Genomic DNA, 22382 nt, shown 5'->3' on the forward strand with positions numbered 1-22382 from the left:
AGGATATTTCATTTGTTTGCTATTTAAAGCAAATTGTAAATGAATGGTTTCTTGACATGTAAAATTTTGCTAACATCAGCAGAGGCAGCTCCCCTCTACAGTTTTTGTTGGAACACTCTAAACCACACTGTATTTCACTTTGAGCACAAACAGAAGCCGTACCTGTCTCGGGCCAGTGCGGGAAGGTGAGTCAGAGTTTCCTTTTCACTTGTTGAAATGGCTGGTGACCAGGGCCTGAAGGCAGAGATTCTTTGTTGAGAATGTACACAACTGCTACTTAGAACGTTCTAGACAAAAAAAAAACATGATTTATTTTCTTCATTCAACGGAGCACTTTCCTTATAATTGTTCTGCATTAGCTCCTTTCATACTCAATGCCCTTTTTTAAAGCTTTTCTTCCCTTCCTACTTTCTCCCTGTATCTCTCCTGTTTCAAAGGTGACTCATGGTTGGGGTACTGCTCCAAAGGTGCTGACAGACACCATTCCCAAGTAGCCAGTATTCACATACGGCACTCGATTTGTGGGCACTACAACAAAATACAACAGTCTCTCTCACACTCATACACACACACTCCCCTTCAACAGCAGTTGTGGATAGTCAGCATCTGCAGCATTTTGCTGTTGAGTCAGTGGATAGTGATCAGAACCAGGAAGATTTTTCTTCTCCCTCGCCCAGAGGGACTGATGCCAACTGGCATTGCCCTCGCTGAGATCAGCTAACTCAGCACAGATCAAAACTCGGATCTGCGCCTCTCTGGTCTGCATGGATCAGTGCCATGCCAGATGGTGCATTTATCTAGTGAGCCACTTGGGGCATGGGGGAGGAGATTTTCCGTTGCATAATGTTTCCGATGAGAATGCAGACTTAACACAATTTGATCAGTGGAAGCATAGATCATTCACACTGTCAACAAGATAACGGAACTTCATCCAATTACTAAAATAAAACTTTCCCCACATCATTTCCTCTTTTAAGAACCTCCCCACTTCCCCAGAATGTTGCCACATTCTTTCCTCTCAGAAGGAGCAGTCTGTGTCAAGCACCCAGCAGCCACAGTTCCCTCTTCGGTTTTGCTCAACTTCAGTCTGTATTACAGGTTTCTCTATGACGACCACTAAAGTTATGACAAAGTAAGGCAAAACAAAGTGCACAATGCCAATGTTGGATCCTTTTTTCATAACATTAGCAAAATCCACTCACTCCTCAGAGGCTGAAACATAAGTAACCAACATCTCCCTCCCAATGAAGTGATTTGTTTGATTTATTATTGAATGATGTACCTTAGTGCTAGATGGGGAGGAGAAGGACCGCCACCATTCAGGCTGTTTCTCCTTCTCAATTGCAGTTGGAGATTCTGAAGCAGTTTCATCTTGCTTGAACTTTTTAAACACGGTTTGGTCAAAAGGCACCTAAACAGAAGGAAGAAAAAGAACAAAGTTTGTTTTTTTGGTGATATATAATGCAAAGATAAGACACTTAACAGGAAATATCATTCAAGAACACTGAAAATAGAACTAGAATAAGTGTTTTGTTCATTAAGTTTATTGAGGGAGGGTGAAATTCTTGCAACAGTATGGATAAATATAGGGGCAAATTCAGCAGGCTGCTTGCTAGACACAAGTTTTAGAAAACTTAATTCTTTTGAGAGTTTTGAGTAGCATTTGTGAAACACATTCAAACCTAGTCTGATTGTTAAAATGCATTTTAAAAGGGTACTGTGAAAGAGAAGTGGCGATAGCTTTTGTGTCTTTTTAAAATGTGCTGTGATGGTACAAAATATGGGAGCACCAATGTGCTGCATCATGGTGGAACAGGACACATAGGCAGGAAGTTCCCCAAAAGTGAGGAGAATCATCCTGTGCCTCTCTCCTGTAACCCCTGGAACCCACCTTTGCAGAAATCATGGGCAAATCATTGATGGTGAATAAAATACCAAGAAAAGGAATGGAAAAGGGGGACTCTCCCAATGGTCCAGTTGGTAACAGGGACAGCAGTGGGGGCATTGCAATTTGCTATAATATCCCCAGGATACAGAAAGGGAAGACAATAATCAGTCAGGATCCATCCCGATGACACCTGCTGGTAAATGTGCATAGTGGTAATTGGCTGAAATGATGCAAGTTACAAACCAACATTACCACTGCTCTGTGTCTGATTGAAAGGAAACTCAATGGAATAGGCCTCCAAAGTTCTGGCATTGTTACCAATACCTTATGTATCAGAAATAAAGGAGGCTGTATATGGCACCGTGTGCTTACTGTGCAAGTAATAAAACATTCTTGGTCTTTAGGGGGTTAAATCAAAACAAACATTCTGTTAAATTGGGTGTTGCTCTGTCATGCAAACAAAGTTTAGGAGTCACAACAAACAACTCCTTGCAAAGCAGAGGACTTTCAGATAAAATTACACTTCTTGTTTCTTGGTTTGCTGTAAAATGCAACATTAATTTGTTCAGCAGTTACAAAAAACTGGAAAATAATTGTGTAATACATAAATACTGTAATCGACGAGGGGGGAGGGGGCGGGAATGATGTGGCTCTGCACTCCACCAAAGGAGTGTAACAGTGCAAACGTTGTTTCCTCCCTCTGAAAGTCAACCTGTCAACTGATTTCAGTGCCTGCAGCTGTAGTATATGTTGGGTGACTTGCCAAATCTTGCTTTGTCTACCATGTGAACTGCATGACATGGCATGTAAATTACCCTGATCCAATGCAGAGCCTCCAGCCCGCACAGTGTTGATCAACAACAGGACCCTGTCTGGAACAGCAGTGATGATAACACCAGTTAGGTATTTGGCAAATGCCCCTTCATTTCTGAAAACCTCTCAGTTGGGGGTTCCAGCACTAAAACCACAACAGGTGACAATGCCAAAGGGAGGCCGTTATTTTTCTGTCAGCACACAGAACATTTTGTTCGGACAAGACATCAATTTCAGGCTCACAGTCAACACTTGAAAAACTGCTAGAACATGGCCTCTTTTGTGGGTCAAGTGTGAAACAGACACAGTGGGCCAAAAATCTTAAGTGTTCTGCAATCAGTAACCCTTTGAGAACCAGAACAACATTTCTGATCACATTTTTAAAAGAACTCAGGGACTAATTAACTGAGAAATTTTCTAGAGTTCCATCTTTATTTAATAATGAAATCTTAATGAGACATTATGATGGAACAAATGTACACACTTGAAAAATTGTTCCTTGTAAGAACTAGAGGGAGCTAACCCCACTGTACACTAAGTATAGTGCACTATAAGCAAAAGCTCACCGTTTATTAGTACTTTTAAAATTCATTCTTGGGATGTAAGCTTTTCTGGCAAGGCCAGCATTTATTGCCCATAACTAGATACCCTGAGTAGGTGGTGGTTTGATACAACTGAGTGACTTGTTAGGCCACTTCAGAGGGCAGTTGAGAGTCAACCACGTGGGTGTGGGACAGGAGTCACATTTAGGTCAGGTGATAAGATTTCCTTCCCTAAAGGATATCAGTGAACTGGTTGGATTTTTACGACAATCCGACAGCTTCATGGTCACTTTTACTTATACCAGCTTTTTATTTCCAGATTAAAAAAAACTGAATTCAAATTCTCAAAATTTGAACATAAACATTCTCTGGATTATTAGTCCAGGCCCAGTAACCTAATCACTATATAAATTCATACACAATGTTTGTCACAGGTTCAGCTCTTGTATCTGTGTTCTGCAAACTGGGTAAGTGGTGTACTACTATTGCAGAGAAGCTAGTATTCATTTGTTCAGATGTGTGATATGTAGTTTGTATACATCCCCATTACAAATAGGCTATACCACTCTTGCACGAAAGTTACAAAAGGCTACACATGCCAAGAGCCTCTGGTATATACAGTATTGGTTATTAACCGAAAGTCAGTTTAAGCAAGCAAGTAATAGTTTAAGTTTTCATACCACTTTAATCTGAGTGTACCTCAACAATTTCATTCCAAATCCCAGCCAGTGAAATTATGGTGATCACATTCAAAAGAATACACATTTCCTAAGATATTTGAACTGATTACAGCTGGTTTCAATGAAAACAGCCAAACTTGGAATGTTTTGGAGTTTTGGCCTGGTACCACACACATACCCCCTATCCTACTGGAAAGTTATACAGGATATTCAGTAATCACAAAGGGCCAATCAACTCTTTCTAGCATAGTAATTCTGTGCTTTCAATAAACTACTCTACAACAGCCATTCAAAACAAAACGGTAGAAATTATTGAAGCACCATCTTTATTATGGGGAGGACAGCTTGGAGTAACTTTTGTCACTAACAAACCTGGCAAAGATGCCTTGCGATGCAATGGAGCAAACAAATAAGGTATGTGAAACACTCTTTAACAAAGACAGTTTCTTTTTAAATTGAATTGATAACAAACAAATCAGATTTCTTTGAGGTGGGATTTTTTTTTGGCTCTGGAGAGAAGTAGGAAAAGAGAGAGCTCTATGCACCAAACAATTAAAACACTCATCCTATCTCCACTTGAGGTACAACTCATGAGAATAAGTTCTGTCAGCTCAAAAACCAAAAGACCAGAGAATTACATTTCTGTGCTATTGCAGTTCATTGGCGTGCATTGTTTTAGAGTTGCTTTGTTAGTGGCAGTTCTAAAAATGCTTTCAGATGAAAGGATTTGTTGTGTGAGAGCGCCGAGCCAAATCTGACCCAGCATAAAGGCTATTATTGTAGTGAGGAGGAACAACTGAGGGTCCCTAGCAGAATCAGTGACCCATGCTATTGCAAGGTTAGTGGCTCACCCTTCTTTTTCTTTCTCCAACATGGTCAACTCAAAGCTGAAAACTTCTACTCACCAAAGGCAAGTAACTGTCCGTGTTTACAAGATGAAAAATAAGACAAATTGCCTGCTTTTCAAGTAAGACTGGATTCTCCCTTCTCATTTCTTAATGTTTCCTCTCTTTCCCTGCCATATCAAATCCTTTGTGATCTTCTGCAGGATTTTTCACTCTGCCCAGCATCCCATCTACACTACAAATATTCTCTATTTCTCTTTAGGGATTCTTTTGCTTGGGTTAAAGTTCAAGTCGCAGTTTTTTGCTGAATGAAAAGTTGACTTGCTCAAGCTTAAAAGGGCTATTGTCCCTTGGAGGCTGTCCTGCAAGACACTTTTCAAGGCCTGTAGACAAGAGTATTGTACAATTACATAATCTGTGATGTGACGACATGCTCACATCTGCCCAAAGATTTAAAAATCAAATGGAAAAACAGTGCACTCGAGTAGATACTGTTTTTACTACCATGTGGTCAGTATAATAGTGTTTGCACTACCTGGTTGATTCAGGAATTTAGCTCTTTGAAACCTCCAAACCCATATCATCATAGGCAGTACCTTGAAATTGAGGAAGACTTTCTTCCTCTCTACAAGTGAGTTCTCAGGTGACTGAACAGTCCAATACGGGAATTACAGTCTCTGTCACAGGTGGGACAGACAGTCGTTGAAGGAAAGGGTGGGTGGGACTGGTTTGCCGCACACTCCTTCCGCTGCTTGCGCTTATTTTCTGCATACTCTTGTCGACGAGACTCAAGGTGCTTAGCGACCTCCCGGATGCTTTTCCTCCACTTAGGGCGGTTTTTGGCCAGAGACTCCCAGGTGTTGGTGGACAACGTGGACCACTTTCCATACCTCGGGAGCCTATTATCAGCAAGGGCAGACATCGACGCCGAGGTCCAACACCACTTCCAGTGAGCCAGTGCAGCCTTCGGCCGCCTGAGAAGAGAGTGTTCGAAGATCAGGCCTTCAAATCTGGCACCAAGCTCATGGTCTACAGGACTGTAGTGATACCCCCCCTCCTGTATGGCTCAGTGACGTGGACAATACATTAGACACCTCAAATCGCTGGAGAAATACCACCAACGATGTCTCCGCAAGATCCTGCAAATCCCCTGGGAGGTCAGACACACCAACGTTAACATCCTCGATCAGGCCCTTGATCGAGCAAACCCTTGAAAACATTTTAGTATTACTTGCATAGCAGGAATTTACTTAATGAGCATTTTTGAATTAAAGAACTGGATTGGTGTTTCAGACTCTACAATTGGCTTCAGTGTTCCTGGTTAGGGAGAAGGAACCATTCAGAAGGATTACCGTTCCTAATTATTATTCAACCATCTTCAACTTGCAAGATTGCAGTGGTGAGGTCAGGGTTGGGCTTGGCTACAAAATCCTACATAATCAAATTGCCGGCCAACTCTAGAGCTGTATTTCTTTCAACTCAACCAGGAAACTGGGCCAGATTAGGGCAGTGGGCAGAAGTTCTGCCCCAACCCAGAGTGAGCCTGCCGCTGCTAACCAGGAAAATGAGGACCAAGTGACAGGAGCTGTTTTAAAGGGCAGAAAAGTCCAAAAGATTGGCCTCCTAATTGTGTTTTAGGTTTCAGACAGGACAGAAGCCTAAAATCATGTAGGTTTTTGGGGCATAAGGTGAGGGAAAGATGCCCAGAGCTAATACCTCCCTTCATAGGGAGTTCAGAGGGCCTTCCACTGCTACTCCACAGACTACCATCACCTCTCTTCTGGCAGTGCCAACATTCAGCGGTAGTAGTTGGGGAAGGCAGAGAGGCTGCTAGCCAGGCCCTGCTTACCAGTCACCATTGACAAATGGCCAGACAGTGAAGTAGCAGCCAGTGGCCTTTCCTGCCGGAGTGGGGTGGCGGGTGGGAGAATACAATAGTAGGCCTCCCAATCCAAAGGTTCTCCTAAATCTTGCCGCTATGCCATCTGATTTGGGGTGTTACCGTGTAGGAAAACACAGGTCTAACTGTCCAGGCTCACACATAAATAATGGTTCGTTAAGTGAGATATGCAGGAGGCTGCCACCACTTGTGGAACCCTAGTCCAGCAGGAGTCCCCACCTCTAGGAATGGAAGAGAAAACATTTCCAGAAAACCCACAGAACCAAACGAATATTTATAACATTCTTGGAACATGCATGACAAATAACAATGTAACAAAAAAGTTGCAGGAAATGCTATGGAATCCTCAATGGGTTAAAACTGTAGATTCAGAATTCGGATTGAACTCTGCAAGCTAATCTTTTCAAAAGGCCCTTCGCTGAAAGTGTCATCACTCATCAGTGTAAATACAATTATGCTTTTGACTCTATCCAGTACTGCATGTTAAAAGCCTGGATCTTTTTGACAAGGCTTTGATACTGTAAATATGAATACTCAATCAAGTACTTAACAACAGGGCTCCAATTCAATTTATCCATGAGTGGAAAATGTTTGTTAATGGTTATGGTTATAAAAAATTCTAGCATTTTTATTTTTGTGTAGCAATACCTCTTTGAATATTGTGTATTTCTGAGACATCTGAGCTACAAAGCACTTACTCTTTGTATACAGAGTTCATAGTTTTCTTAAGTCATCCAAACACAATGCTAAAATAATGACTGGTAAAAAGTTTGCTAATTCTGATACCACACAGAAAAACATACAGAAGGAAAACGGAAAGTTCATTTCTGAGACATTCTGCCAGTCAGCTAGTGTTAAAACGTGAATTACTTTCCCTTTGGGGAGGGATGTGAGCTAGCATGATTATAACAGCTTAGAACAGCCGTTACCATAACAACATCATCATGTTAGGCCAGTCCAAAATGACAGTTACTAGTAAGGCTGCTGCGGTCTTTTTAATCATTTCAAACGTGCATGTTTCTTCTGGATTGTGGATTAAATGTCCACCGGGAGTTGACCTGATCGCCTTCTGTAACTTGAGCGGAAGATCCATGGAAACTTCTGGAGAAACGGTGTGGACGGACTTTATAACGTTTCTCGGGAATCTCCCGACAAAGTCGCAAGAACAAGTTGGATGACCTCGGACTTCACCCTTTAGTGCAATATGGTGGGGGTGGGGGGGGGTGCTGTCTTTGGATGAAATGTTAAACTGAGACTCTGCCTCCTTGCCGAGGTGGATGTAAAAGATCACATGACAGGAGAGTTCTCCTGATGTCCTGACCATCATTTATCCCTCAACCAACACAAACATCGGCCATTATTCTCACGCGCTGTTTGTGGGATCTTACTGTGCACAAATTAGCTGCTGAGCTTGCCTACAAAATAGTAACTGTACTTCAAAAACTGTTTATTGGCTGTGAAGTGCTTTGGGCCACCATTAGAAACATAGGAAAACAGGAAAAGGAGTAGGCCATTGTTCCGCCATTCAATGTGATCATGGCTGATCTGCAACCTAACTTCATATATCCGCCTTTGGCCCATATCCCTTAATACCTTTGGTTAACAAAAATCTATCAATCTCAGAATTAAAACTAATTGATCTAGCATTAATTGCCGTTGTACAAGACAGGAAATACCCTATATAACAATGAGTTCTTTCTTAATAGAACTCTGGAAATAGACTGAGGCTGAAATTCTGCTGGGTTTGCATCAACCTCGGGGTTTTCAACAGTGACTACACTCCAAAAGAACTTCATTGGCTGTAAAACGCTTTGAGATGTCCAGTAGTCGTGAAAGGTGCTATATAAATGCAAGTCTTTCTTTATTTTTTTCCGTTATATCCACAGCCTTTCACCCATTTCTCTAGGGACCTGCCAGTCTCGCACTGGAGTTACAGTGGGAGACTGGTGTGATAGCCATGGAATTTCAGCTCCATTGTATTTATTGCATGGGAGTGAACAATCCCCAGAGTCTCAGCTTGTTGTTTAAATTAATTCTACAACAATGAGCATGACTGGCAAACAATTTTAACATCAGTTTTGTTTTTCAGCTGTGCGAATTATCTCTTTAAAAGGTAATGAAGATATTGCTGATTCCCATAAGCGTGAAAGCATCAAACTGAAGATATTTTGGCCACCATATTCAGAAACGGAGAGTGGGCCACTCTACAAGTCAGTGGTCACACAATCTCTTTAGTGACATTGGGATTTTTAGATTTGCTATGCAATGCAATGTATGATTTTTTAAAAAGAAATTGCTCATCAAGGTGAGGGACATAGGAAAATAGTAATAAAACTAGGCCATTCAGTCTCTCGAGCCTGTTCCACCATTCAATTAGATCATGGCTGATCTGTACCTCAATTTTTACTGCCGTTATTCCATATCCCTTGATACCCTTACCTAACAAAAATCTATCGATCTCTGTCTTGAAAATTTCAATTGACCCAGCATCCACAGCCTTTTGGGGAAGGAGTTCCAGATTTTTACTACCCTTTGTGTAAAATAGTGCTTCCTGATTTCACTCCTAAACGGCCTGGCTCTAATTTTAAGATTATGCCCCCTGTTCTGGATTCCCCCACCAGAGGAAATAGTTTCTCTATATCTAGCCTATCGGATCCTTTTATCATTTTAAAGACCATGATTAGATCGCCTTTCAACTGTCTAAACACAAGGGATGTCAGTATCAGCGAAGACGACTTTGCCATTTGTATGCTTTTTAAAGAGAGCTTGACACTACGTCTAACCCACACTACCTCATCAAGGAGTGTTTGACACAGAGACCGACCGGGTGTGAAAAAGGGAGTCGTTTTTACTATAAAATATCAGCGGTAGGTGACTAGGAAAGTATTATATTTCTATTGGTATGACTGGTAATTTTATAGCTCACACGATTATTATCTACAAAATCAAAAAATGAAAATATGGAAGACTGAACATTATTGAACATTCAGCAACATTTTTCCTGAGCTATGGATCTTCCATGTATTAAACAATAGCTATAACTCACCATCACTAGGAAGATACCAATTTATGAGGTGAAATCTTCCACTATTTAAAGCCTGCTCTTTTGCTGATTGCTACAATTTCTTACCCACAGTAGCAGAATCCTCCCATTAACAAAGTTTGAATTTCTTCTGCAGTTTCTGATCTTTAAAAATAATTTTCCATTATGCAAAACTTCAAAGCAGTTTTTTGAAATTATATTCATTATCACAAAGTAGAATCAGCAGTGTGCCAAATATTTTTCACTTATACCCTCACATAAAAACACACACACACACACATATATATATACACACACACACATCAGCAAGGGGGTAACACCCACAGCTCTACGTCTCATATTTCCAATTTAGTGCAAGTGGTTAGTCTGGGAAGGGTGGTGCTTCCTTTTCATTTCTCTGCAGTACAGCTAATGGCTACAAGTTCTGATAATGGTTTTTACGCAAAGTGAAAGCCACAAGAAGTGGCTGTTATTTCTTATCACTCTGAAACCCTCAAGGACTAGCTGTTCAGACATACTCGTCTGTGAGAGTGAGGTATGAGTCATACAAAAAAGCAGCAAGTAAAGTAGAAAGGATGTTCGGCATCCAACCCTGTCGGCAAAGTGGGTTCTAAAGTCTGAGACGATGGGTGTAATCACACGTCATAAATACTTTGTAGGTTTGACATTTAACCACTGTTGTTTTTCTGTACAGACAAGAAGAACTGCTCATTTTTTGAACATCTATGCCTATCGCCCGACTGATTTTCACCACAATTGGATAGTGTTCTGTTTCTTTTGATAGTTTTCAATCCCCCTCCATCTACAAAAATTTTAAATTGCAAGTCCACACAACATTTTCTCATACCCAGCTGTAGTCCATGGTATTGTGGACACAGTTACACACTGCGCGGTATTGTATAGCATGAGCCATCCAGTTCACACAGCTGCGATCATGAGTTTCAGACCCAGCAGTTTGTAGCAACCATATATGTGGTATTTGTTGATTTGAAAGGTCTGTGCTGTATGGCATTTCTAATACCATTTCTCTAGAAATTTCTCTCCACGATTTATCTTTCTAAAATCAACGAGCATTTCCACAACAAAAAATAGCAGCAGAGAGGGTTTATTTTGGTCAACCAGGATGTCTAATACTTACGGAAACTCATAAACGCATCACTATTTTCCAAAGCAAGCTGAGAAATGTACATGAGCAGAATTTCTGTTTACCCGATACAGCGTGCATACTTTCCGCCACAGCACAACATTCAGAGAGCTTAGGTGCCAGTTAGAAGACCCAATGTTTCAGGAACCCCCAAGTGTGCATGCTGGTATTGGCGGAGTTTATCCAGCTAAAATCATCCCGTCTACCAATACAGAGCACTGGTAAGCTTCCAGCTGTGTTCCAATCAGGATCACCGAGCTGTTAACGCATTGGTTTCCAGGGTTATCTGGAGCTGACTGGGAAGAATCCCAGCCCTCCAAGTTTGATTGGTGAGCCAGACTGACTGGTCAATCAGCATTGCGGAGCTGGATTACCAAGGCTGCTGCAGTGGGTTGACTTGGTTCCGAATTTTCATTGCCAGGCATGTTATATTTGATCCACCTCGACTCCAAAAAGACCCTGCCTACCTGCTCCTTAAAAAAGATTCCCACCACAACAAAATGCCAACAAGAAAGACATTAAAAGAGTGAGTTGTAGTCTCCATTCTGAATGAATTCTGAGAAATTTGAGGTGAAAAATAAAACACAACTGCACTTGGTACATGTATATTAAAGCTGTGACAGAGATGGATTTTGTTAAGCCTTTTTAGCCAATATTTAATGCTCTTGCCAGCATCTTAAGGAATTGAAGTGACTGGGTTGTGCCTACTATTGCAATGCTTAGAAGAAGCCTGAAGGATATGTCTATATGTCATCATCATCATAGGCAGTCCCTCAAAACGAGGATGATTTGCTTCCATGCCAAAATGGGATGAGTTCACAGGTGTTTCAATGAAGGATCTAATATTTCAGGTCCCAAACTGCATCTTGAAGGACGGAAGATGCCTGTGCGTGGATTTTTTTAACGTGTGGTGGCCGTTGCACATCAGCCACCACATGGGCTTGACAGAGGTAGGTCTTGGTCCAGTAGCAAGGATTGACATCTATATGTACATCTGTATGTCTAAACAGTACATAATAACACAGTGCTGACAGAGCAGCCAGATGGTGGTGGACAGATGCAGTTCATCACATATCCAGCATTAAACACTGTTCAAGCATCAAGTGCAGGTTACTCATAACAAAAGGTTTATATAAAGATGCCAATACTGTACCAAGATTGTTCAAATAGCGTACAATGTAAACACTGTAATGATTCCAGTTGCCTGCCTATATCTTTGGGATTACTTCTTTGGTTGTTCTGTCAGCAACAATACTTTCACATACTATTTTCTGTAAGACTGATTTTCTGGCTTGCAGTCTTATTTTCCTGATGGCTTTTAAGCTAGGGCACTAGGGAAGGGTATGGCACTTTGGGGAATAACTGATGCTCGGAGTTTTTCCTTACACTTCCTGTTGACTAAGACACTAAATGGAATCAGCGTTAGAAAGTGCAGAGGAGTTTGTATCATTTTCACCCAACTGTTAGCTAAAAACCTTTGTATAGGGGGACATTGTGGTGTCACTTTCATCTGCAAGACGTTTAGGGAAACAAATAAAATGAAAGATTTGAAAATATAATTAGAAAAACAAATGATCACGCTTTAGGTACCCTAACTGGAGCAGTAGGAAACAAAGTTAGACAGCAACTCAGCTAGACCATTGGCATAGTTACTAAGCGGAGCCAAGGTACCTCACGTCATGGGAGAAGGGGTGGTAGCATATTTGGGTTGCTCTGCCATATCTCCTGTGCATCCGATCACAATCAGGACTGACAGAACAGCCTGGAAGCAGGTGGGAGAATAACAAAATGATGCAAGGAGCCTTTGGATTAGAATTCTCCACACAAAGCAGTAACGTGCTAGGTTCAATCTCCAGTCTGCGCTAACTTGGCTAATGACAGGAAGGTCAGTGGTAAGGGTGCTACAATTTCAGCCAGAATCCCTGGTCATGCCTGCTGTAAGATCGATATGTCTGGACATCAGACAAAGACTGCCAGGCTCGGCTATAATGCTCTTCACCTTCGCTGGATCACTGACAATCACAATCTACGTTCACATATGGAGAATGATCACTTGTGCCAGGTATCAGAGGGTGACCAGTATCTAGGAAACCATAACTCAGCCAAAGACAGTGCCTTCAGGTTAGTGGAAATCTAGAACTCTGTTGCCCAAATCGCTGTTGAGACTAGGTCAACTAAACACTTCAAAACAGATTGCTAGATTTGTGTTAGGCAAGGGTATTATGGAACCAAGGCGGGTAGATGGAGTTGAGATACAGATCAACCGTGATCTATTTGGATGGTGGAACAGGCTCAAGGGGCTGAATGGCCTACTGCTGTTCCTACATTCCCAAGTACAAAAAAAATTATATGAGAAGAAAAAAATTGGAAGAATGCTATCCACTTTCCGTGTGTGTATACTTTGAAGAAAACTAAATTATTTTTAAAAAAGGAGCCACTTTATGTGTCTTTAATTCAAAATTGGGAAGCGGGGCCAGGACTACACTGAATTATTTACATTACCTGGCTGTGGCCACTGCAAGATTACGTACAGTCAAAACTACAACATCGCAGGGCAAGGCAAATTATTTTTAGGAGATTGTCTCATTATGTTTTGAATTCATTCATTGACTAGAATGGAATCTGCCACCAAGACACTAGGCATAAATTTGAGGCAGATACAATAACAAGAATTTCTAATCACATACGGCTGCTGTAATTGTACTAAGGTGGGGACTTGGAATTGCATCATTTTCAAACATTTCAAATGGGAAAAACATATTTAAGAGTCGTTTTTTTAAACTGAGAAGGGTGTCTCTCTAACACTGACAGACTTCCTGGTCCAGCCTGGGTCAGCACAAACACGACCTCTCTCCTCTCTAGAAAGCCACTAACTGCATTCTCAGACATGCTGTAAGAGCTCATAACATTCCAGTACTTCATGTTCTGAGAGCACCGGATGGACAAAGCTGTAATGGCTACGAACCATCCCAGACACCACAAAACTGCTAGACAGACTAAATTTGGTGATGATTTTAGTCATTAAAGGAATCTTGAGGAGCTCATGTTTGTACACCACATCAAGTGGTTGTGCAGCTGAGCGAGACCAAGAGCAAAAGAATAACCTACATTCTCAGCACAGCTGCAATAAAGAGGAAACATTAACTGTAAGCAATATTATATATTCTTGAGTAAAAATATGATCTAATTTCAATGCTAAAAAATTAAATTAATTAAAAAAATATATCTGGACAGAAACCTAGGTGCCTAAGGAAGATAACAAGATGTCCACAGGAAGATGGATAAGACCAGAAGATTATTTGTGGGGTCTCCAAGGATACCAGAAAGAATTAAAAAACAAAATTAAAAAGCCAACGTTACTTGAATCTACTGTTTGTTACTGAAGTAATACAGGGCAGAGCGGATCTTCTGGCAGACTTCTGTTGGAACTGGCAGTCTTGCCTTATGGAAGCATACTTCAGGCAGCCAATTATTGAGAAGTGATGGTAGTCATGGGTGAGTCAACTACTTAGATGCTCTGTCCTCCTGACTTAAGGAAATGTGGTGAGTTGAGACAGGACCTAAATTGAGAAGCAACTTAAAAATTAAATGGTAGTACCTGTATATACATGTCAAATAGACTACAGCCAGAGCTTCTTGGGAGGGATTACTCCTGAGGCTGGCAGGGTCATTTTTTTTTTCTTGCCCAAATTTCTGCCCTCATTTGCTCAAAGTATGATATAGGCTGGGCTTTGGTTCCATAGGAACAGCAGTAGGTCATTCAGCTTCTCGAGCTTGTACCACCATTCAATGAGATCATGGCTGATCTGTATCCTAACTCCATGCACCCGCCTTGGTTGCATATCCCTTAATACCTTTGGCTAGCAAAAATCTATCAACCTCAGATTTGAAATTATTAACTGAGCTAGCATCCATTGCTTTTTGTGGGAGAGTTCCATGCATCTACCACCCTTTGCGTGTCGAAGTGTTTCCTAACTTCTCTCCTGAATGGGTTGGCTCTGATTTTAAGATTACTTCCCCTTGTCCTAGATTCCCCCACGAACGGAAAAGGTTTCTCTCTCTCTACCCTATCAATATCTTTCAAAATCTTTAAACCCTCATTCAAATCACCCCTTAACCATCTATATTCTAGGGCTCTAGCAAGGGTTAATTTATGTAATCTCTCCTCATAATCTAATACTTGGAGCCCTGGTATTCTAACTTAGTTCTCACAGAGGTGATTATTCTTGTGTGAGCCGAGTCAGTGAGTGTTGTTAGGCTGGTTAACCATCACAGTAGAAACTGATCCTGTCCTCACCTAACGGTGCATGCACATTTTCCAGCAAGGGTCATGAGTTAGCAATCAGGAGCGAGAACATTGGCCTCAGTGTTCCCTAGACACACTGAGACTAATGTAGTGCCCTCCACTGCCACACAACTGAGTCAGTACCGACCAGGAACTTAGACTAAAACTTTCCTGGTGTCTGTGGACCTCTACTACACCACACAACGCATCGAGACACTGAACATCAGGGGAGTTTCGAGGGTCTGTTTTTAAATATCAAAAATAGACAATAAAATCGTAGAACATATGTCAAAGCAGAGTGCTTTGCTGAATCAAGCAGCCTCAAACAGTTATTGAGCAGCACTGGCAGACGCCGTGGCAGGGTCTGTTGTTGCTTTATCCCCCAAGTTAGGGAATAGCGAGAGTTGCTGGAATAAGGGTGATGCAGAAGGAACGGGAAGACATTGAAAACAAGGAGGCAAAGATTGTAACAGCTGCCTTAAAATAACCTGGAATTTTAATATGTTTCATTGTGTTTCCATTTAAAGTGGAATCACACTGCTGCTACCTGTCACAGAGCAGTATCTTTGAAGTTCGATGTGAAGTTGGCACATCAAATTATACTGCTAGCTGTGCATCCACCCAGGTAGCAGTGAAGTCAGCTACAAAGGAGCTCTGAATGTGCCTCACTGAATCTAAGTGCGCGGCTTTGCTTTCCCCAGTTGCCAATTTTAACGTTGGAGAATGTGGGTGGGCGAGTCCATTCTTACATAACATTTGTTTGATAGGGTAGACGTAGAGAAGATGTTTCCATTTGTTGGCGAGTCCAAAATTAGGGGTTATAAATAGAAGATAGTCACTAATAAATCCAATAAGGAATTCAGGAGAAATGTCTTCACCCAGAGTGGTGACAATGTGGAACTCGCTACCACATGGAGTAGCTGAGGTGAATATCATAGATACATTTAAAGGGAAGCTAGATAAGTACACAAGGGAGAAATTAATAGAAGGATATGCTGATAGGGTGAGATGAATCAGAGTGAGACAAGGTGCGTGTGGAGCATAAACACCAACACAGACCTGTTGGGCCGAATGGCCTGTTTCTGTGCTGTAAATTCAATGTAATTTTAAAGATGCCATACAAAGTCTTAAAAGCTCTTGGGTGTGTAGATACTTTTAAAATGCAGCTTTGCACCATACTCGAGTTATATTGCACTTGGTAAAAACTCAAACTGGTGTCAGATGCCTTCTCGGAGAAGTCCTCCTACTTGACTTTAGGGATCTCAGGCAGAAGATCAGGATCTGACATCCATCCCGTTATACTGGAACTTTCACATCAATATGTACCCGAAACCACTTATTTACATTAAAGTGGCAGCATTGCTGCTGGCGTAAAGCACCAGAATCACTGTAAGAAAAGTAACTGAGTTAACAATCAGGTTAGCTGATCCATGATAGAGGATGGCATTAGGGGTATATTATTTTGTAATTAAGTATCCCAGAAACTATTTATCAGATCACTGAACCGTGCTGTTGACAGTTGCACATTTTTGATGCAATTATTTTCTTGTTGACTGAAGCAGACAAGCATCACTTGGAGGTTAAGTGTGCTGCAACCTTTGTGAACATTTGCTGTGTAATCATTTCAGCCAACGTAATTTTATTAAAGCTCTCACCACAAGCTTTTATTGTACACTCTCGTCATCTTGTTTTCATCCCAGTACAAAATCCCAATGCATCATTGTCATTCTAGTGAATTTCTTAACCAAGCCTTCCGCTGGAAAAGTAGCCGCATGGTTCTCAGGATTAAACAGTACAGCACACAGTAATACCATTTGTATGTGCTTGCATTTCTTCTCCTTTGTAAAATATTCTAACTTGTATTCAGTGGCTTTTACACCAATGAAATGTTATTGTGTGCTAATTATGTTATCTAAAAGAGATACCACATGTATAAAATAAACAAAAAAAGGAAAGGACTTGCATTTATATAGCTCCTTTCACAACCTCAGGACGTCCCAAAAAATTAACAGCCAATTAAGTACTTTTGAAGTGAAATCACTGTTGTAATGGAGAGAAAGACAGCAGCCAATTTGTGCACAGCAAGATCCCACAAGCAGCAATGAGATTAATGGCCAGATATCTGTTTTAATGGTTGAGGGATAAATATAGGCCAGAACACCAGGAGCACATCCCTGCTCCGTGCTTTGAATAATGCAATGGGATCTTTGTATGTTCATCTCAGAGAGCAGACGTCTCATCCAAAAGACGGGACTTCCAACAAAGCAGCACACCCTCAGTGAATTGCTAGCCTGTATTATGTGTTCAAGTCTCTGGAGTGGGGCTTGAAACTTATCAATACATAATTTCTAAAGTAAATTCTCATTAAGAGGCAAAACTGCTGTTTTATTTTGCTGAATTGTTCTTTCTAGTTTAAAAGACTGGCTTTCAAAAGTAACTGCAGCTTCTCTGATGGCTTAGTGGGTAAATGCACTGTTCAATGTAATACCCAGTCATACACATCAGGTAAATTTCAGCTTTGACTCCAAGTGTATGCTTGTTAACCGATTTTAGTTTGGGCTAATACTAGTTGGGGTGCTAAATAAGCCCCTGCACCACTGGGTCCAGAAGAGGAAGATAATTAGCTATGGTTTGCACTGATCTTGAAAAAGCCATCTATGTGTACGTTGAGTGAGGTCAGGATCATGCTGCGATCCGACATCTTCCGCAGTCAACTGGCCTGGCCTGCCAAGGCTCACACATGCAGAATGGGCAAGGCACTGGAGGGCAGCTGGCATTCATGGGATCAAATCCGAGGATGAATCAGCACCTTCAGAGAGGATGGAAGTAAATTGCAGGAACATTTTAAATAAGACATTATTTCTACACATGGTTTGAATTGTTAACCACAATGCAGGCATGCTTTGTTTGACTGTACACGTTGTACATAGTAAGACAAGCCAATTATCTAAACTTTTCAGAGCAAATTCTACAGATTTTTTTTGTCTGCACTTTAGTTTCAGACTGCATTTCACAAAGCATGCTTGAGCTGTAAATTACAATTCTCAGTCTCCAACACATTTTGATCCGAATACACGATGCTGAATTCCAAAGAGACTAATGGCATGGATAACGGTTTACTTTCTTAAGTATGGTGGCCTTTCCACTTTGGGGAAGGCAATTCTGTTAAAGTAAATATAACAAAGTTGACCCAAAGGAGTGGTGTGGGTGACAGACAATTCTCCCAAAGTTTCAAGGCAGTTACAGCAGCAACAGCAGCCTCAGTAAGCTGAAGTTGGTCATGTGCCAGCTCCCTCATCTTGGTGCGGAAAGGAAGAGCCAAGCAGTGCTATCAGCACTCTAATGCTGTAACCCTTGCTGTACTGGCAAACGGCCAGGGGCTGAGACCAGTCAAAACCAGGCCTGTGGATTCTATAGAGAAAGCTCTTTTTCCTCTCTTCAGTTTTATTTGGCAACCCTTGTGTGGGAACACTACAAAGCTGAGGCTGATAAAGAGGAGGGACCTGGCAGGGCTCTGTTTAATCTGAACAGTCTCCAAGCTGCAGCTGCAAAGTCTGTGTACCATTTACTCTGCAATTAAAGTACACAGCTCACAAAGCCAAAACCTCAACTGGACCTAGAACAAACGCAGAACACTAATAATGTACTTTGAGAGGTTAAAATGTTTTGGAAATCAGAGGTTTGGCAAAGTGAGGGTTGAACAATTGTTTAATTATTTGAAATGCAGTAGCTATTTGCCCGAACACTTAGATTTACAACAACCTTGAATATAGCACGCATTGTTTGGAGCACTTTCATTAACACCCTCTCGGTAACAAGTTGAGGGTAATTTTAACCTAAACCGCTCGGTGGGAAACTGAATGAATCGAATTGAAAGCCGGGTTTACTTTCTGCGCCATTTTACTCTCCACTGAAGTCAATGGGGAGCACTTTCAGGTGGGGTATAAAACTGGAGTTGGACATGATCTGGTCAGTTTCCCGGCTGGTGGGTTAGGTTACATACGAAACAACAGACATCTAAGAGTAAGTTTGTGACACAATCAAATCGTGTAAGTGATGTCATAGCACCCCAGGAAATGTTACTGTGGACATCGAAGTTGTGTTTCTGCTGCTTTAAGACTGCACAACACACAGCACAATTGACATTTTTAAATCCTTCACTACCAGTTGCTGGAATCACGTGATAGAGAGTAAATAAAGAGAGAAAGAACTTTCATTGTTATGAAATAATCTTTATGATGTAAACATCCACAGTGAAATAATGTCAAATATCAGGCAGTGTTATAGGGATGTTTTTGCAGTATTTGGCAAAATAGTAGATCCCATCAGGCATAAACTACTCACCTAATTATATGGCTGCTGTTTTGGAGTAAAAAATGTAAAAGTCACAAACTGTACAAGCCACTCCCTATACTTTAAAGGTAATGTAAAATTAGTTATGACTCCCTGGATGGCCCAGCAAGTTTAACCAGTAGTAACTCTGCTATGCCGAAAAGGAAGTTCTCAGGTTCAATCCCCATTCTCCGTTGGATTGAGAGGGGCTACACTGGAGAAATGGGAGGGGCAATACAATTGGTCTTAGTGACCCTTGTTTAGAGAAGGAAAATCGGCTAAGCATGAATCTTATCCAACTGCTATCTAGCAAACCCTGTTGGAAGTGCATGTGTGGGCCAGATGGATAAGGTCAGGTTTGGATGTGAAACCCCCATGGCTGAATAGTTTGGCTACACTCACTGTAAAGGCTCACACATGAAGAATGACTACTTGGGCAAGGTACATCTGATGGCTGGTGCCTGTGGAACTATACCTCAAGGATTCAGTGCCAAGAGAAAGGGAGTTGAAGGAAAAAAAAAGAGGGGAGGAAAAACTGGCATAGTAAACTAGTGAAAGCAGAAAGAGAAAATATATATCCTGTAACTTGTACCAAATTTTATATTACTTATTCCCTAGGATACATTACTGAATGACAAATGAGGAATGAAGGATCAAATAGATCAGAACAATGCACAAGAAAATAGAAAATTCTTCTCCCTATTGCTTTTTGCTGTGAAGAAATGCTGATGCAATTCTCAAAAGGTATACCTGGTTGCTAATCCACATGAAAGAAATTGCTGTGTTTGTAAATATTCCCACACCATCACAGACCACAGGACACAATCGTATCTATTTCTCTGGTCCTTCTAGAACAGTACTTCATTTATTTTTATGTTTTTCTAATGTCACAGAGTGCCAGACCCCAGAGAACTCATAACTATTTTTTCAATTTTGTCAGCCGAAGATTTAAAACGACTCCTCCCACAAGCCTCTTATTTTCCCTTTTCTAAAGGTCACCCTGCACCAGTTCCTGGCTGAGACAACAGGTAGCCATGACCAATTCCTTAGATTCCTTCAATTCCATTTTTGAACTAGCAAGTAGAAAGTGCTCAAGAGCAAAGTGGATGAAACCATCCCACACATTCGCTTTTTCTCTGTGGGAAGCCCTGGCCTTCACCCATTACTAGTGACATCACTTTCCTGTGTGTCAGGTACGGTCTCCAGCCCATTGACCTTTGAGTTGCCTGGACTCCTTAGTTCCATACTTGATCAAATATGCCCCAGTGTCAACAGCAATCACTTTCACCTCTCCTCTGGCATTCAGCTCGTATCCATGTATGGATCAAGACTATAAGGAGGTCTGGAGCTGAGCGGTTCTGGTGGAACCCAACCTGTGCACCAGTGAGCAGGTTATTGGTGAGTAGATGTCGCTTAATGGCACTATTGATGACTCCTTCTATCACTTTGCTGATGATTAGGAGGAGGTTGATAGGGTGGTAATTGGCCGGGTTAGATTTGTCCTGCTTTTATTGATAAGATATAACTGGGCAATTTTCCAGTGTACTGGAATAGCTTGGTTTGGGGCTTAGCTAATTTTGATGGAAGTGTGAAAAATCATTAGTTAGATCTACTCAGCAAGATTAACCAAATGGGATTTCATACTGATTTAGTTTAATTATGTTGTACAGTCCAGGTGTGGAAAAAAAAGTACTAATGCATAAAATTCCTTTTGATCTCATATCGTTGAACTAGACATTTGAAATATGAAATTGAGTCAAACCCTCCTACCTCCACCCCATTTTCTTCCTTCCTCTGCTAAGGAACAGACTTGTAATGGGGTACAGTTCCATATCTGCGGCAGCCTTCTAGTACTGTTCCTAAATGCCCATTGCGAATGCCTGCACATGTCAGCAGGCGATTCCATCGTGAAGAACATTACAGCGAAGCTAAATCCTGTTACCACCTGATGTCCACCCCTGCATGCTCCAGAAAACGTTGCTAGATAGCGGGAACCTGGGTGATTTTTCCTTTCCCTAGGCTAAGGATGCTGAGGCCAATTATAGCACAATTGCTGCTCTGATTAACATTGGCTAACACAGCACAGAACATGGATCGAAACGGGCCCTTCTTGATACATGGTTTAGGAACACACTATATGATGAACTAACCCACTTAAGGGTTACGGAATCAAGGCGGGTAGATGGAGTTAAGATACAAATCAACCACAATCTAACTGAATAGCGGAAAAGGCTCAAGGGGCTGAATGGCCTATCTTGTTTCTATGTTTCTAACAGAGGAGTGGTGTGTGAAATTGTAACATGTAACGAATGACAATCCATGTGAGCAGCACATATGCCCATGGCACATTCTCTCATGTTTGAACAATCCATCCTCTGGGTTACTGAAGCAATTATAGAAGTTGAAACACAATTTTTTGCGATGCATTCTTTACCTGATTCTGCAACGTAAGAGACTTGGAAGCATGCCAATGATACAGCAAACTGTGTGACCAACCTTTCAAAGAGCAACCAGAAAAGTCAGCCAGTAAAAGTGAAATAAACAGAGGTTCTTCTCCCCCAGACCATTTTATTAAAGAAATTATCCTCTCATCCCAAGAAAACAACAGAAAGGCCATATTTCTAAACATTATCTGTTATCCCTGTCAAGAAAGGGAGCTGAGAAGGAGAACAATATTAAAAAAAACTGATCAGTTTCTATTCTGATGAAAACAATCTCTGCTCCGAATTCTGGAAACAGCCATTTTTTAAGGGGTAAATTTCCATAGCAATGTCATCTTTAATTAGGTTAAACAAGGGTCTTTCACCCTCCCCCATAAAATGCAGTTCCACAAAGCCAGTCCTTTTTCTCCCTCCCCTACCCAATGTTCAGGCCATAAACTAATTCTGCTAATCGCCAGCATCCATCTGA

General features: G+C 41.3%; 1 protein-coding gene across 2 annotated transcripts in view; it reads right to left on the reverse strand.

Annotated features, from left to right (window-relative positions):
* The window catches only part of skia (v-ski avian sarcoma viral oncogene homolog a), a 159806-nt gene that overhangs the window by 12407 nt on the left and 125017 nt on the right, over positions 1-22382 (reverse strand). For both annotated transcript variants that reach the window (XM_070860454.1, XM_070860456.1), the window contains exons 2-3: positions 1283-1411; positions 163-287 (exon numbers count right to left, since the gene is read on the reverse strand). In XM_070860454.1, the coding sequence (XP_070716555.1) occupies positions 163-287; positions 1283-1411 (254 nt within the window). The remainder of the gene's footprint in view (positions 1-162; positions 288-1282; positions 1412-22382) is intronic.

This window comes from Pristiophorus japonicus, chromosome 18, assembly GCF_044704955.1.
Source record: "Pristiophorus japonicus isolate sPriJap1 chromosome 18, sPriJap1.hap1, whole genome shotgun sequence".
In the NCBI taxonomy this organism is placed as follows: Eukaryota; Metazoa; Chordata; class Chondrichthyes; family Pristiophoridae; genus Pristiophorus; species Pristiophorus japonicus.